The 15,883-nt window shown below is 40.9% G+C and overlaps 1 protein-coding gene across 3 annotated transcripts in view; it reads right to left on the bottom strand.

The window, feature by feature from the left end:
* GTF2E1 (general transcription factor IIE subunit 1) overlaps window positions 1–15,877 on the bottom strand; it is a 52,461-nt gene extending 36,584 nt beyond the window's left edge. Inside the window, exons 1-2 of one of the 3 annotated variants that reach the window (XM_085236731.1) lie at window positions 15,731–15,877; window positions 7,130–7,607 (exon numbers count right to left, since the gene is read on the bottom strand). In XM_085236731.1, the coding sequence (XP_085092857.1) occupies window positions 7,130–7,577 (448 nt within the window). In that variant the 5' untranslated portion in view covers window positions 7,578–7,607; window positions 15,731–15,877. Of the gene's footprint in view, window positions 1–7,129; window positions 7,608–12,362; window positions 12,501–15,218; window positions 15,650–15,730 lie in introns of those variants that run through there. The other 2 variants (XM_003202688.5, XM_010718975.4) reach the window with 2 other exon arrangements.
* Window positions 15,878–15,883: the final 6 nt, after the last annotated feature.

Raw genomic sequence — 15,883 nt, forward strand, 5'->3', positions numbered from 1 at the left:
GACTAAGTAATCTTAGCAGTCTTTCGCAATCTTAATGATTCTGTTTGTTTCAATCATATTTTGTTCAAGGCTCCGAAAGACCTCTTCAGAACGCACTGTCAGATGGGCAAGTAGTTTCTTTGTCTCCCAGAGAAGCCTGAGGCAGCGCTGGTGTATACAAGAAGTACGTCCAGAAAACTCAAAAACCAAACAAAAAAATGCAAACAAATGAAAAAAAAGCCCCCAAAGCCTCAAGAAAAATACTTCTTCTTGAAGGAATACCAAGTGAGCAAAGCTTCTTTGCTATTCCACTATTCTAGAAAGTGCAAACAGTTCCTCTTAAAGAAACTTTCCATCCCATGGGCAAAGCTGATGAAAATCATCTCAGCATTTTTTCTTTGACCTCTTTCCCCTTCAATTCTACTGTTGCATCATCATCCCTATTTCTGACAGATTTGAAGAAACTTTTTAATATTAGCTTTTAAACTGTTAAAAATAGTTCTTTTAAAGTATTTTTTGGTCTCACATTTAACTCACGTTAAAGATTTCCCTAATATCATCTACCTGCTCAACCTGTACAACGTAGGGTTTTTTCCCAAGAGCTGAACTGGAAGGGCACACATTGGATAACATGGAAGGCTTATGTTAAGCAGGATCCTTATCTATTCTGCATTTCACATCTCTGTGGGGATACCCTGAGGATAATCAGGGGACATTCAGATTTGATATTAGGTAAAAATAGGAGATGTGCAAGCACTGGAACAAGCTGCCCATGGAAATGGTGGAGTCACCATCCCTGGAGATATTCAAAAAATGTGCAGATATGGCACTTGAGGACATGGTTTAATGGGCATGGTGGGGAGGGGTAAACAGCTAAACTAGATGATCTTAGAGGTCTGTTCCAAACTTTATGATTCTACAGTTTTAAAGCTGGAGAAATCTACATAGTGAAGCATTTCATGGTAAAGCCCCATTACCACCTACTTCCCAATATCATATGACTTAGAGACTCACAAAGGATTCACACACATGCCAATTACTTTTTACTGTTGCTCCACTGTAATTATTTCTTGGACACAGTATAAATAGCAAACATCAAAAAATTCAAAAGATATCAACCAAATTTAAAGTGCGTTACAGAAAAGCAGTATTAATCTGTTTGCTTGTTTTTGTTTTTTTAAGCACTTTGGAACCACTTGGTATTATCTAGAGGAACTCTATCACTTATTCTTCTCGGTGCACTAGTAAAAGCACTGTCCCACAAGTAAAAGGATTCCAGATGTGCTCCTAATCTGACTTACAAGCAGAAGCCCATGACTAAAAGGATGACACTTTGCAGATGCTATTACTGAGCATGCAGTATCAAAAGAACAGCAAGATATCAGAGTAAAAGATAGGAATGGTGCGGTCCAGCTTTCAGGATATCACTGCAAACGCTTTTGCAATGTTCACAGATCTAAAGATCTTACTGTTATCTATTTCAATTTGCAAAGCCAAAGTAAAAGTGAAAGCGATAACCCTTACTTGAAGGACAAATATTGCCTGCGCTTCTAATAATAAGATGTCCTTTGCAGACAAAAATCGTATCAATATTGTAAGTAAAGGCTTGCATTTATCAGATTAAAAAAATAAAAGTAAAGGCACACTAGCCAGAGAACAATTTGGAGTACAGGGAAGGGACCAGCCAGCACTCCACAGGCAACAGCACTGAGTTTTGGATTTTGCCTCGAAAGAGGCCTTTACAACCCTGGAGTCTCTAACATTACTGTCACCTATTTCTCTATCAACTCGAATAATCCATGGTTAGACAAAAAGGTGCCTTTCAGAAAGAGCATCCAGCTTGAACTCATTCCCTTCAGGTTATAGATAGAACCTACATACTCCTTGTAAGGCTTTCTGAAGAGTATTCTTACTTTCATAAAAACACGCATTAATTTTGATGTTTTTCTTCAGTTTTTCCTTCCCTGTAGCTCCAGGCCTTATCACACTGGAGCAGAGCAAAGCTGACAGGAATATTCTTGCAGCTTTTGCCAGAAATTTGAATAGGAACAATGAAACTAAGCAGAGTATGGATAGTTTCCTTCTGCTGGCGTGTGCCAAAAGCTTTGTGTGGCAGGGCAGACAAACAAAATGTGCCTGAAAAGTCAAGAAAAATCACACTGCGATGCATTTGCAAACAGTTGGAAAACTAACAACAAAGACAATGAAAAAAATCTCACAGAATTTAAAGTTGTTCAAAACTGAATTGCTCTGAATCCTTTCTTTTTCAGGGAAAGTTTCTGGCCTGCCAATTCACACAGACTTTTTAAGTCCTGCTTTTGGCTGGTAAGGCTGTCAACTGTTGTAGTAGGAGTATCATACAACACACAGACAGCAGTATATGGTAGACAGAGCTATCTAGAATGCCTATTCTGAAAAATTGTTCGATGTAAAGGATAAGAATTAATCAAGCAAAAACTAATCGGATGGAATATAAAGCATGAATGCACAGAATGAATAGCTCAACATGATTTTTTTTTCTAATGGCTGAAAAAGAGAGAAACCACAGAGATGTACCAGAGATGGACAGAAGAGCTCCAGAAGAAAAGGCAAGACAAAGAAAAACAAGTAGAAGGGGGAGCATAGGAAAAAACAACAAAACAGATAAGACATAAGGAAAGAGAACAAAATAGAAGTCATCTGAATTGGATGAGGAAGATTTGAAGAACTTGCCCGAGTAAGCAGAAATCCAGAACAATAAGACGGTTGTGTTCTAATAGCTTGCTGAGGATGAAGTGAGGAGTTGAGTGCCCAGCAGAAAGGGCTCCAGATAAGGCAAAAATTAAAGACTGGTCAAATTTCTAATCTTAATAATAGGGCCCAAATCATGTAAAAGCTCAGCTGAATAAATGATGCCTGAGTATGGTATAAGATACTTTGTGCCAGGTACAGAAAACCAGCATCTGAACATACGTTTTCTTCGTAACAGGAATGCATGTAATAAGTGACAGTAAAAGGAGAGGAGGGATGAAGTTCAAGGTGTTATTTCCCCTTCTAGAAAACTGAGACTGCCACCTTTAACTATTCTTCCCAAGATACATTTCCTAACAGCACACCTAATAACTCTCATGAACAGTATGCTAGTATTACAGTGCATCTCCAGGAGCAATCAGATTGTAATAGCTATTCATCAAACCAGGACCAAACCATGGGAAGGCAAGGTGGATATAAGTAGTTAGTTGCTGCAATACCCAATAACAAAAGACTCTAGTAGTTACAGCCATAATTAAGAACATTCCAACAGCATCATCTCCCTAACTCATGTTACCCATTTACCTTCTATCCTCCTATTTCCATTATTATTCACATCTTACCTAACCAAGCGTTATGGTGAGGACACAACATATGATATAGGTAAGAGACAACTGCAAGTACATTTACTGTTAACATCAACATTATACTTCAGAATAAGAGAAGTGAAAGAAAACAAGCCTGTATAAAAATTAGATTGCAAACATAGAAATGAACAGAAGTTACTTTATTTAGCATTTATTTTCTTTCAAAAATCAAATTCACTTACTACCTTGGTAGATACGCTGACACAGTTTGGTATTTAGTATACACAAGGAAATCCTGGGCTTAATACTAGCCAGTGTAATGCACTGCAGGATCTAGCTTCTCTCACTCCTCCACTTCAGCCCCACTCTCCCAATTGCAGTTTCTAGTCACATCATTTCTTTCAAATTGACCTTGAGTTTGACAGTCAAATCCAACGCTAGTCTAGATTTACAAATATGATTAGAATTTGAGAACAGGATACATCAGAGACCTTCCCCAACCAGACCCACTTAATCAAGCTACAGAACACATATCCACGAAAATAATTTCCATTTTTATGACATTCAACAAATCAACCAACCTAAGCCAGTATGCATAGAGAAAAGAAGACAGCTCCCTCTACTGGGTGAGATAACGCAGCTCTTGGGTCCACCTCACCCTACAGAGACCATACCAGCACATATGTAAACTTCTGAGATTTACATGTCTATTTTTTAAGCCAATCCACAAATTACTGTCTAATTGCTTAGACTGCTCTATAATTCCAGGAATTATAAGTTCCTGTAGTTTCTACTTTTAAAACCACACGAAACAGCAATCTTTCCAAAGATCTGTGGAAGAGCCAGATGAAGTAACATCCCAGCTGAAGGTGAAACACTTGAAAAACCAGAGCCCCTTATGTCAGTGTTCACTGAAATCCCAGATCTGGAAGCAGACAGTTCAGCAGCGTTATTCACAGTACACACTTAACACCTGACTTTTCTTACTGTTATTCAATTAAACCTTTTCTCGTACAGCTCTGCCTCAAGAGACAGTCCTTACCTTGTTTAAGGGAATGGCTGTAGCTTTCTGCCTGCATGAGGCTTCCTCACAACGGCAATGGCAGACAATTGCTAGCATGTGTGCAGAACAAAGCGATGAAAGATCAGAGCGCAGGTCAGCCAGCAGGCCACAGCACAAAGGTAAGGCAATGATCAGTTTTCAAGTGTTTATAACAGATCTCTTTGGAAGACTACAGCGTTTTTCCTTTCTCAGTCAACTCGTGCAAAAAAAGGCTCAAAGACAGACTTTATTTACACAGCATTTGGGTTCTTCTTACTGTAGTTCTCAAAACATTGAAAGTGGGTAAGAACTGTCAGCACCGTGCAGCAAGCCAGACTGCAGCAATTCCTATCAAAAGCACAGTCGGGTCAATGAGCAGAACGCAAACCTGAAACCTCATGAATTCAAGTTCTTTCTACATGTTTTCTGTTGCAATTAGCTGAGTGAAACAAGTGTGATCTTGCATGCTCAAAAAGACTCTAGGATATTCACCTCCGTATTCAAAAGCCTGGAATGATAACTGCAACTTTTAAACCATCACTGCAAGCCTCTACAGTAACACCAAGTCTACCTGCAAAAAGAGAGCAGCTCATCCAAATGAAAGCTCTTAATATAGTTTTCATTGTTACTGTCAATTCTCCAGGTACAGTTGGAATGGTAATGCAAACTTACTTTGCATTGCCTGTAACATTTGACCTGGGAGGTTAAAAATGCTCAAAGGAGTCTGACCCACGCTCATGGATTATAATAAACCAACTTCTGTCCCTTGTTTAAAGCACATTACAGGTTGTTTTTTTTCCACTGTTTTCACAAGATTTAATTAAGTTTTCACCCAGGCTTCTCAGACAGATAATCTTTTAGTTAAGATACATGAATACTACGATGACAAAAAGCAAACTTGGTGTCTGCTCAAAAGTATTTTTCAAATAAAACTGAACAGCAATCAAAGCATGACAATACACCTCTGTGTTCCCTCATCACTATCATTCAGTTTCTCTTGGCGAACATTTTCCCAGCCTTCAAACAATAATCACAACTTGTATTGAAAAAAATAAACACCTCAGTTTTATTCCAAAATTATCCACAAACGGAGTAAAGCGGACGTGAAGCAAGAGGACCTGTAGTCTACATGAAACAGACAACGGATGAAGCTGGGAGGCTGACAGAGACGCTGCAGTTATAACTTTGTGATTGTGATAGAGTGATCTCAAGCACAGACAGACATTAGAAACCTTCTTACCATCACCGATAAGGAAGGGGAAAAGAGAGAGCCTATTCTTCTAATCCTACTTTCATTCTAGAACAATTGGTCAGTTTGCATTTGATTTTTAACCAGAAAAGAAGAAAGAAGCAGAAGGAAAGCCAAGAAATCTGAACTGTCTCCAGCTCTGCATGACAAGGACACTGAAGAAGCAAATAATAGAACAAGATGCCTTTTAACAGCAAATTGCCATTAAGTATAGCTTCTAGCATAGAAGATGCTTTCCATGCTCTGTCTGCTCCACAGACCTCTCTTGCCCTGCTTTCTGATTCACAATATTTTATCAACACAGCTGCTGTCCAGGAGCAGCTCAGGTCAGCCATGACTGAAATACCCAGGGCTTTCAGCTGCCCTTCAGCTCTTGTGCTGCCAGGAGTTTCAGTGAGTGGGAGAGGTGAATGCACAGCACTGATAAGGCATCCTTGAAAAAGGGTGGTTATTCACTGTACAATAAAACCCGGTCCCCCTGCACACTTTGTTCAGAGTTCTCTCTGGGAGCGACCTAAGAGTCTCAGTTCTTTTCTGATAGGAAATTCTAGAGGACAGGGAATGCATGTGGATAACACAAATCTATGTTAGAAAGCAGCCGTTTTTACTTAAAAAAATATATATATGCGCACACAGGGCAAAGAATTCAAATGAAAAGATTAAAGAGTAAGAAAACTAGTTCAGAGGGTGGAGGCCTGATGCCCAACCTCTGCTCCCTGCCTTCACCTCAAAATAATCCCAGATTAGAGAGGCACAATAGGATCTCATCGGGCACAGGTGTTCTTCCCTCACCAGCACAGATTCAGACTCAAAGCATTTGGACTGCGCCAGCGGTGACACCTTGCAATGACTGATTTTATATGCATGAGACAGATACACATCTCCACTGAGACACTGACTTGAAAAAAAAAAAAAAAGAAAAGTTGTTTATTCCCAACCACAGAGAAGTCTGTAATTAATTCCTTTTAACTTTTGTGAGAATACTTTACACTAGGGAAACTAGGTCATACAGTATAATGAAACGGCTAGAAGAAAATTAAACGGTAATAGTTTACTCCCAGCATGCCCATATCTACATTATAAATTTTCATATAAAGTCAGCAATTTATATGTCCTCTCTGCAACCGAGAAGTCAAGAAGAAAGCGACAGTTTAACCGCAAGATCAGCTTATATCAAAAAGCCACCAAAAAGGACACACTGCCTTTTTCATTCTTGAATTTGACCAGGATGAGTCCTCCATTTCCCCGCTTCTTATCACTCAAGCATATCTATCTACAATCATTTTATCAGAATTACTATTTGCCTGTACAGATAACGTAAGAACTACCCTATCCATTACCAAAACTACCAGCAGGGCAGCAAAGTATGACTCTTTAGATCACAGCAACAGCGTTCAGTATTTTTGTACTCACATGTTTAACTCTGCAGAAACAGTGCTCCCACCTCCCACCAGGCTTGAGAGAATCGCTCTAAGACTCCCTTTCTTTAACACCCAGCACTCACAAATGAGAAAGCCAGAGCACTGCTCCCCATACTCTTACCTGCCCTGGGGTCAAACAGCTGTTTGGCCTCCAAGTCTGTGAAAGTACTGAAGCAAATGGGGCATTTAAAAGAGGCGCGATTGGTGGAGTCTCTCTCATCCGTCTCGATCCTCCTCCTCATGTGGTCCAGCTTGTACTTCACCACATTCACCAGCAGGCGGTAGTTGATGAAGTAGTAGTTATGGCGTGTGGTTTTTCCATCTGCAGCTGTCTCTACCCTCATCCTGCATTTGATGAATTTGTCACCCTTGAGGGTGTTGAGTACAGACCGCAGCTGCTTCCGATCAAATTTAAGGAGCTCTAACATGTCCTCTTCCTTCACGCAGGGGTTTCGGATGAGAATGTCCAGAGCCAAAGCGTGTTCAATGCCGTAAAAACCACGCACGACATACTTGGCGAGGCGCTTGAGAGCTGCAGGGACCTCAGTGAGGACATCTGGGTCAGTCATAGCAGCTTCAGATCTTGACCTTCATGTATACTGCAACAACAACAACAAAAAAAAGGACAGTTAATTTCTGAAGTCAGAAGACTAGTTTTCATGTATCTTTCCTACAGCTAGGAAAAGGACGTGGCATTTTCCCTCCTTAGATGATAATAATGTCAATGCAACAATCGTAGAATTAGGAATTGGTACCTCAAATTCATAACAAAATGATAGAATTAGGAAGTGGTACCTCAAACTCATAACAAAATGGTGGAAAGCAATAGCACACAAACTGCTACCTTAACATTCAGCCAGTTGCAGTTCTACTCAGACCTGGAACAAGAAAGCTGTCTTGAACCTGAGCTCCAGCAGACAGCTTCCTCAGGGATGAAACTTTTATCTTGGTAGAAGCAGAAAAAGGCTACAACAAGATAGGCCATAAGACAGCCCACAAGAGTGGATGTAACAAGTGGATGTAACAAAGGGAAGCAACTCTTCATAAGGCAAAGGTTTACTGTCATTTCCCCAGGTTTTGTGCATTTTCCCTCTGCTATTTCAAGCCTATATTACCTCAATTTCAAGTCTATCTCTAGCCAATAAAAGAATTTCCCTCCACTCAATGCACGTATATATGGAAGGTTCAAGGTAAGCATGAGTATTATACATGCTTTGGAAACACGCAGAGGTTTGTACTTCCAGTGAACATCAAATAAACCTTTGACTGGTCTATTTCAATAACAGCCTTTATTCTGCTTTAGGGTATGAATAACCATTTCTTAAGCAAAAGGTTCCTCAAAAAGTCTCAAAAAAAAAAAAAAAAACATAACACATATGAAGATGCTTGTTCTTCATTGCTAAGTAATTTTTATCTGTGAGCTAATGTCAAAAATAGTTAAATTCTGCCAATCTCACTTAGAGATTGTTAGATTTTTCCCACACTGAGCATGTACCTCCCAAGCACTCGAGTCTTAAATAGAGAAAAGTGGGAAAAGACAGCAGAAAGAAGGATCTGGATGGGTGTCTTGTTTTTTTTTTCCATCCTTATCATAAAACCCGTAATATCCTTTTTGACAAACAGTATTTTTACAGTACTTTTCTTACTCCCCACACTCATACACCCCCTGAAATTATCAAGCTCTGTATGTTTACCCCCCAGCTGATGACTCACTTCCATCAGATAAGACTGCTCAAAGCTTTGTTATCACTTAGCACAGTAACCCACTTGGATTTTATCTTTCATATGAAAAATGCTTCCCCCTCAAAAACCTTAAACGCCATTAGTCATTGAAGCTTTACTTCTCTTTAACCCTCCTCTGCATTTCTCTCAAGGGTTACAGCCAGCACAACTACAAAGCAATTCAGCCTTGCACCGTGGTTTGTTGGTTTCATCTCTTGAATACAAAGGACATTCTTATTCTTTTCTTTTAAAACACTTCCCCGCCTCAGCTATCTCTTTTTCTGTCTTAAGGCCAAATATTATTCACAGTGCTCAAATTGAAAGGAACTGAACAAAATCTGTTGTCTGTTTGTTGGCAGGCAGAAGTGCTTATAGAAAACAGTGCCTGGATGTCCAGCTCCAACTTCCCTTCAAGGAAATCTAATTATGTTTATCCCAGCATGAATTAGCTATGAAGCAAGTATTTCTCAAGTCAGCCTTCTTCTGCATGCCTCACACATAATGGTTACAGGCTCACAAAGGTCATTTTTAATGGAGCTCTGTGTTAAACTGGGTGAAGATAAAATTGTTAGCAATAAAGAATGGCCCAGTATGAATTAGCCATACAGGACTGAAAACTCTTGCATAAAGAAGCCAGAGTCCATGTGAATACAGTCACAGACATCGTCCCTGAAAATCTCTTTCATTCTGTTAGTATTTTCAACAATTTTACAATCCCTTAGAGCTAAGCTTTGGTTTGGACTGAATCCATCAGCAACATTTAGACACCATAAAACTGTGTCAATGCAGAATCTAGCCAGAAGCTTTATTCATTCAAGTTGAATAACTCTACTTACTCAGAGTGTTGCACTGTACCTAAACTAATAAGATTGACTTGAAGTCACACCTGGCAACACAGAAGTAATTTAAAAAGACAAACTTTGGAAGTCGAGACATTTCTAAGTGTTGATCCCAGAAACAAACAAACCTCTATGAACTCTGTAATTCTAAGCACATCTCACTGTAGATATGTCACCTGAGAGCTGATGGAAAGCATTTTCTCTGCACCAATCTCATTGATTAGACAGCTGTAGAATTCTGCAGACATTTTCCAAACAAATCTAAGATACAATTTACTGAATTATGCCTTAAAAGCTTATGTTCAGACCTACAGGACACTAATAAAAAAATCTTCTGTAAGAGTATGTAGAATCTTAAAATCATAGAACCACAGAATCACAAGGTTGGAAATGACCTGCAAGATCATCTAGTCCAACCACCCTCCCATCACCACTGCTACCACAAGCACTAAACCATATCTCACAGCTCCTCATCCAGATGCCTCTTGAACACCGCCAGGGACGGCGACTCCACCACCTCCCTGGGCAGCCATTCCAGTGCCTGACCACTCTCTGAGAGAAAAAGTTTTCCCTTATGGCTAACCTAAACCTCCTCTGGTACAACTTGTGGCCATTTCCTCGAGTCCTGTTTGTAGCCTGGGAGAAGAGGCCAAACCCCTCCTCATCACAACCTCCCTTCAGGAAGTTGTAGATGCAATGAAGTCTCCCCTGAGCCTCCTCTTCTCCAGACTGAACAATCCCAGCTCCCTCAGCTGCTCCTCATAGGATTTGTGCTCCAGACCCCTCACCAGCTTTGTTGTCCTTCTCTGGACACGTTCCAGAGCCTCAATGTCTTTCTTGTAGTGAGAGTGATGTACTTTTAACTATTGCCAAGAACCATGGAAGAGATTTAATAAATTTTCTTAGTATCATGTGCTGTGATTCAAAACTCTTCATCAAGCAGCGCCAGGAGTTTACATACAATTATTTCTTCTCCCTTACTGGAGTTCCTAGTTACATCCAAATCCCCTTTATCCTCTCACTATACTGGGTATATCCTGCATGTAACATTGATTTTCCTCCAGGCACAGATATATGGAAATACACACATACTGGAAACACCACAAATCACTCTCCCATCAAACTTCCCTTCAAGAAGATGAGCCTTTGGGTGGAAAAAAATACGACTAGTATTTTAAAAGAAAGAAAGCCAAAGAACATCCTTGTCAAGGCCAGAATCTAGCACGGTTTCTCTAGGAGAAGCTGACATCTTACCACCCTACTACAAATAGTCTCAGGCTGCAGCACGAGCCCAACTCCTTGCTGCCTTTCATTAGCCAGGACAGGATCCATCTCACAAACAGTAATCCAATACCACAAGAATACAGTTATAAAATACAAAAGCAAAGGATTTTACCACTGTCTTCTTAAGCAGTGATTTTACATCCCATCAGAGCGCTGAAGTCAAACTTGAATTAATTACATGGGCAAGGAAATATGATAACATCTCCTAACAAGGTTTTAATGGACGTGCATCTGTTTCATAATAACATCTGTAATGCCTTTAATGTATGAACTTGAAGGGACACTATCTGGGAAGAAGAAAAAAAAAAACCAGAAGAAAAGCAATGGCCAAGACAAAGCACTATGCAATATGCACCTACAACACCAATAACAAAGCACACTAGGCAGGACAATGCTCTGGAACACCCAGTTTCTAAATCGAAACATGGCCTTGATTATAAGACTACTGGGGGAAATGTTCTATTGGAATTACATGAATACAATTCAGGATTATGGATATATGAAGAACACAGATGCATATGGTGCTACAGTCCTTTTGTAATAACATTTGTTTTTTGAAAAATCTGCTGGAAATAAAGGTGTACAGTTACACAAGATAATAAGATCTGTTGGATAAAGAAATGCAGGGAATAGGTTGCAAAATAGAAATCATACGTAAGGTTGAATGAAATGCCCAAGACACAGGTCTTGAGCATACCTACAGATGTCAGAAAATTTCAGTTTCAGGTTTTAATTTTTTTTATTTTGTCCAGAATATGAATTTTGGAGTATTAGGCATTGGCCTATTACTTGATTAGTTAATTCAAGTAATTCGCCATTAACTTTCCCTGTTCACTTTCTGTCTTTCTTGTATTCATGTTTGACGTTTTACAGAGTCCTTCACCTTTAAATATGGCTCAGTATGACAGGCTTTTAAGATCCTCTATGCTCCATGCCTCCTTCCAGTTGTCACTTGCAAACTTCAAACCTACCTTTATAATATCTAACTCTAATAAAATTAATAACTGTGTTCAGGAAGATGAATGGGTTGAGCCAACAGGAGTGATTCTGAACCTTCCTGAATACAAAGAAGGGAGGCACAAAATGGGAATGGGAAAACTTCTCATCGAAACTTCAAATGTATGCACAAAGTAACTTCAGCCACTGTCTCAAGTTTTGCCAGGGGAGGCTTAGGTTAGGCATCAGGAAGGTTTTCTTCACAGAGAGGGTAGGTGGGCAGGTATTGGAAGAGGCTGCCAGGGAAGTGGTTTAGTGCTGGGACTTGGTTGGTCAGGGTAATGGCTGGAACATCTTTTATAACAGGAATGATTTTACAATTTAAAAATGGCATGAGATCACAATCTGTGCAACATATCCCTATTACCTAGAACTGCCTTTATACCACATCATTTACAAAACCAAAGTCTTTCAACATTTCATCAACAGCCTACTGAATTCCTTTTCCTGTAAACTGCAGGAACACTTGCCTGCATTTGATGTGAAATCATTCACTTTCTTTGCAAGACCTACCTGCCCTGAAGTATTATAGAAACAGAAACCAAGTAGCCATGGGTACATCTTCTTCTTCTTAAAGCTCACTTCTTTTAAATAAAAATTACATTCCTGCACAAAAAAAAAGGCTGAAAAGCTGTGAGAATCCTTCTTTGTTTTTTTGGCTCAAAGGTTGCTTCCTGAGGTATTTCTTGTGATAAGACTCTAATTGATTTACTGAGGAGGCAAGTGATCGGTGCTACTGCGTGACAATCAGTATCACTTTGTGGACACTGGAAAGCACCTTCCTCCAGAGCTGCTTGGCTTTGGAAAAGAGTACTCAGGATTGTTTACATGACTAAATAGCTCCAGCTCAGTATGGAAAACTGGGGAATGATACCATCACATCCTGTGAAAAACAGGATGCAGGTGGGCATCCCTCTTATCTGCTGGCAAGGTCCGGAAAATGGGAACAAAGAAGTTTCTGCTGAGATTCCAGAGCCAGAAGCTGCCACTCCAAGGAGAGCTGACTCAACCACTTTGGATTTGAGCTGTCATTCCAAAGAGAGCTGACTCGACCACTTTGGACTTATAAATAAGTTGGTACTACCATTGAAAAGTCGTCGTCGTCAACAGAACAACTACTCCCGATGACCCACCACTACTAAAGAGCAATGACTGAACTATGAACCAGGCTGGATCCATGGTGGTGATTATCTCTCTCTTGCTTCCTACAAAGACTCCTTGCTTCTATTTCCTATCTTTTCTACCGCCCTTCTCCCCTTTCTCATCTCCCTGATTAAGATTCGTAATAAACTGGTCGGACCACCATTTGAACCATTGTTTCTTAATCTCACGCCAGGTATATAGATATCAAAGAATCTCCTCTCCCTCCTATAAATTGGAGCGAGACAAAAGCCCAGCTGAAAATATGATGTTTTCACCTAATCTTCTCAGCAGAAATATATGGAACTTCACCTAAGGCAACAAAGCCCGACCATGCAAGCAGAAGCTTGAGAATTACATTCTGAACCTGCACTCATCATCACATTCATGATTTAACCTTGCATAACAATAGCAATGAATTTAAGGACTACCTATGTGTATGTATACATACAAACATATATTCAAAAGTACATCAAATGCGTAGTAGCATTAACAAACTGTTCAGTTGTAGATATAGAAAAAAAGGTGGAGTGTACCATTTACTGAAGGTGAAACTTAGTATCTGAAGTGGTGAAGATACAGTTTCCTGTTGCAGCTTAAGTTAAATTATTCCCTCATACAGAAAGAGATCTTCCTCTTCCTTTGCTGCCTGAAGCTACAATCCAACTCCCATCTTGTGCTGACTTCAGTGATTAGCTGTTTATGTAGTGAAGTGAATCAAGATGATAAAAAGTAAAAAACCAACACACACACACACAAAAAAAAAACCAAAATTATGGTATTTTAGATGCAGAGCAGTTCAAAGACCGAAGACCACGTTACTTAAATTACTAGACTAGAGCATATGCAAGGCAGATAGAAGACAGCATGGTTAAGGATGTAGAAGAGTGAGCCTTCTGCAGGTGGTAGCAAAAAGATACTCTAAGCAGGGACATCATTAGCTTACACAATGTAAAGCATTTCTTATGTATATACTAGCAGAAGCACACTCATTTTTTAGATTTCTCAGCACTGGTCCACATTATCAAGTGACAATGCTTTTTTTGTGTGTGTTTGTTGGTTTTCCTTTTTCCTCCTTCATTTTATGAAAAAAACCGCTTTTCTCAAAAATATCAAGCCTAAGAAATTGTGATTACACTTAGAGTACAATGGGCTTAACCCAGTGCTGCTGGTTAAATGGTTAAACTTCGGGCTGGAAAGAAGCAGTAATTCCCTTTCATATACTAGATTGAAGAGACCCGGTACATCATGCCTTTCACCAAGACAGATTACGTAAATGACAGACTTATAAAATGGCCTGGGTTGAAAAGGACCACAATGATCACCTAGTTTCAATCCCCGCTATGTGCAGGGTCACCAACCACCAGACCAGGCTGCCCAGAGCCACATCCAGCCTGGCCTTGAATCCTCCAGGGATGGGGCATCCACAACATAAGTCTGACTTTCAGGTATTCAGAAAAGTAGTAACAAAGTATATGAAAGTATTAGGCTCAGAAAAGTTTATGAGGGTATAGTAAATAAGCATATACAAGCAACAGTAAGAAATAGAGAAACTAAATAGCTACAAAATATCAGATTGGCTTTAATTCCTCTGGCTTCTTGCTTTGAAGAACTTCCTGAGGCAGCCTCCATGAAAATGAACTGGAAGTAGCATCCTACAGGGAGCAGTAGGTAAAACTGCCCTTCATTCCTTTTTACTGCCTTCTTCCAAGCATGTGGTCCTGCCCTCTCCCGTGTCAGCTTTGGCACTCATGGTACTTTTCTGTGCATCAATTTTAAATCACTAAAGGCAGAAAAAAAGGCCTTTTTTTCAGTGGTTTAGTCAATGCTCATGGAAGACTCTGATGAGCCCTAGAGCCAAAAGTGAGAGAATGCCAGCGCAGGGAAGAGATACTCAACTTTTTCGGGCTGAAAGATGCTAAATCACCTATACTTCATTAAATTGCACCCTAACAGTGCACTGCTGAACACTCTCTTTATAACGCTGATCTTCCTTTATTCTGAGCCAACTGTGATGACATAGGATTGACAGCCCACTGACTGATCAATTTAACAGCCCACCATGAGATGAGACATTATCAGCTCCCCTGGGAAGCATCAACCTCACAAAGTAAGAGGAAAACTACTACACACAGAGAAAATAGCTTGCAAGCCTGTGAAGCGGATGGCAGCAGAGCCCAGGCTCAGGCACTGGTTAACACCTGCACAAGAGGGAGGTTAAGCACGTGCCTTTTGGTAGCAGCACTTTGCTGTCACAAAGCACCAGGTTCGTCTGGCTGCAACCTGGATGTTCTAGCACGGCACGTCCAAAGCCCCAACTCCACAAGAGGTGCTGGGCCGGCCTCCTACACCGCCGTGACAGCCCAGCTCAGGAGAGCACCCCTTATGCCACGTGCATAGGCTCCTAAGCTCTACCGGCTGTTACAAATGAGGTTTTCAACACCGGGTTCTGCGAGGCCCTCTGGGATGGGAGACTCGAGAGGCTCAGCAGTATCATCAAAAATAAAAATAATTAAAAAAAAATAGAAAAATAAAGCCACCACAGAGAACACAGGAAGCAAGGTGGTTGCCGGTTCAGAGCCCAGGCCGAAGCAGGGGAGAGGAGCAACCCCTCAAGATGCGGTCAGCGCGGCTCCCGTGGGTGCTCCAGACTAACCAGGCGGGGCCCCGACCACCCGGGCCCGGCTCCCGGCGCGCACCGCGGCAGGCCCCGCGCGAGGCCTGCCCGGGCCGGCACTGACCTGCCGCCGCCGCCAGCTCTCCCTCCCTCTCCGGGCGGTGCTTCCGGCCGCTCCACCGTTTGCGTCAGCACTGCGCGCCGTTTGCGTCAGCGAGACGCCCGACCCTCCGCGAGAACCAATCGCGTTCTCTCAGAGCCCAAGATGGTCCCCGCC

The sequence above is a fragment of the Meleagris gallopavo genome, chromosome 1 (assembly GCF_905368555.1).
Source record: "Meleagris gallopavo chromosome 1, MGAL_WU_HG_1.1, whole genome shotgun sequence".
NCBI lineage: Eukaryota > Metazoa > Chordata > Aves > Galliformes > Phasianidae > Meleagris > Meleagris gallopavo.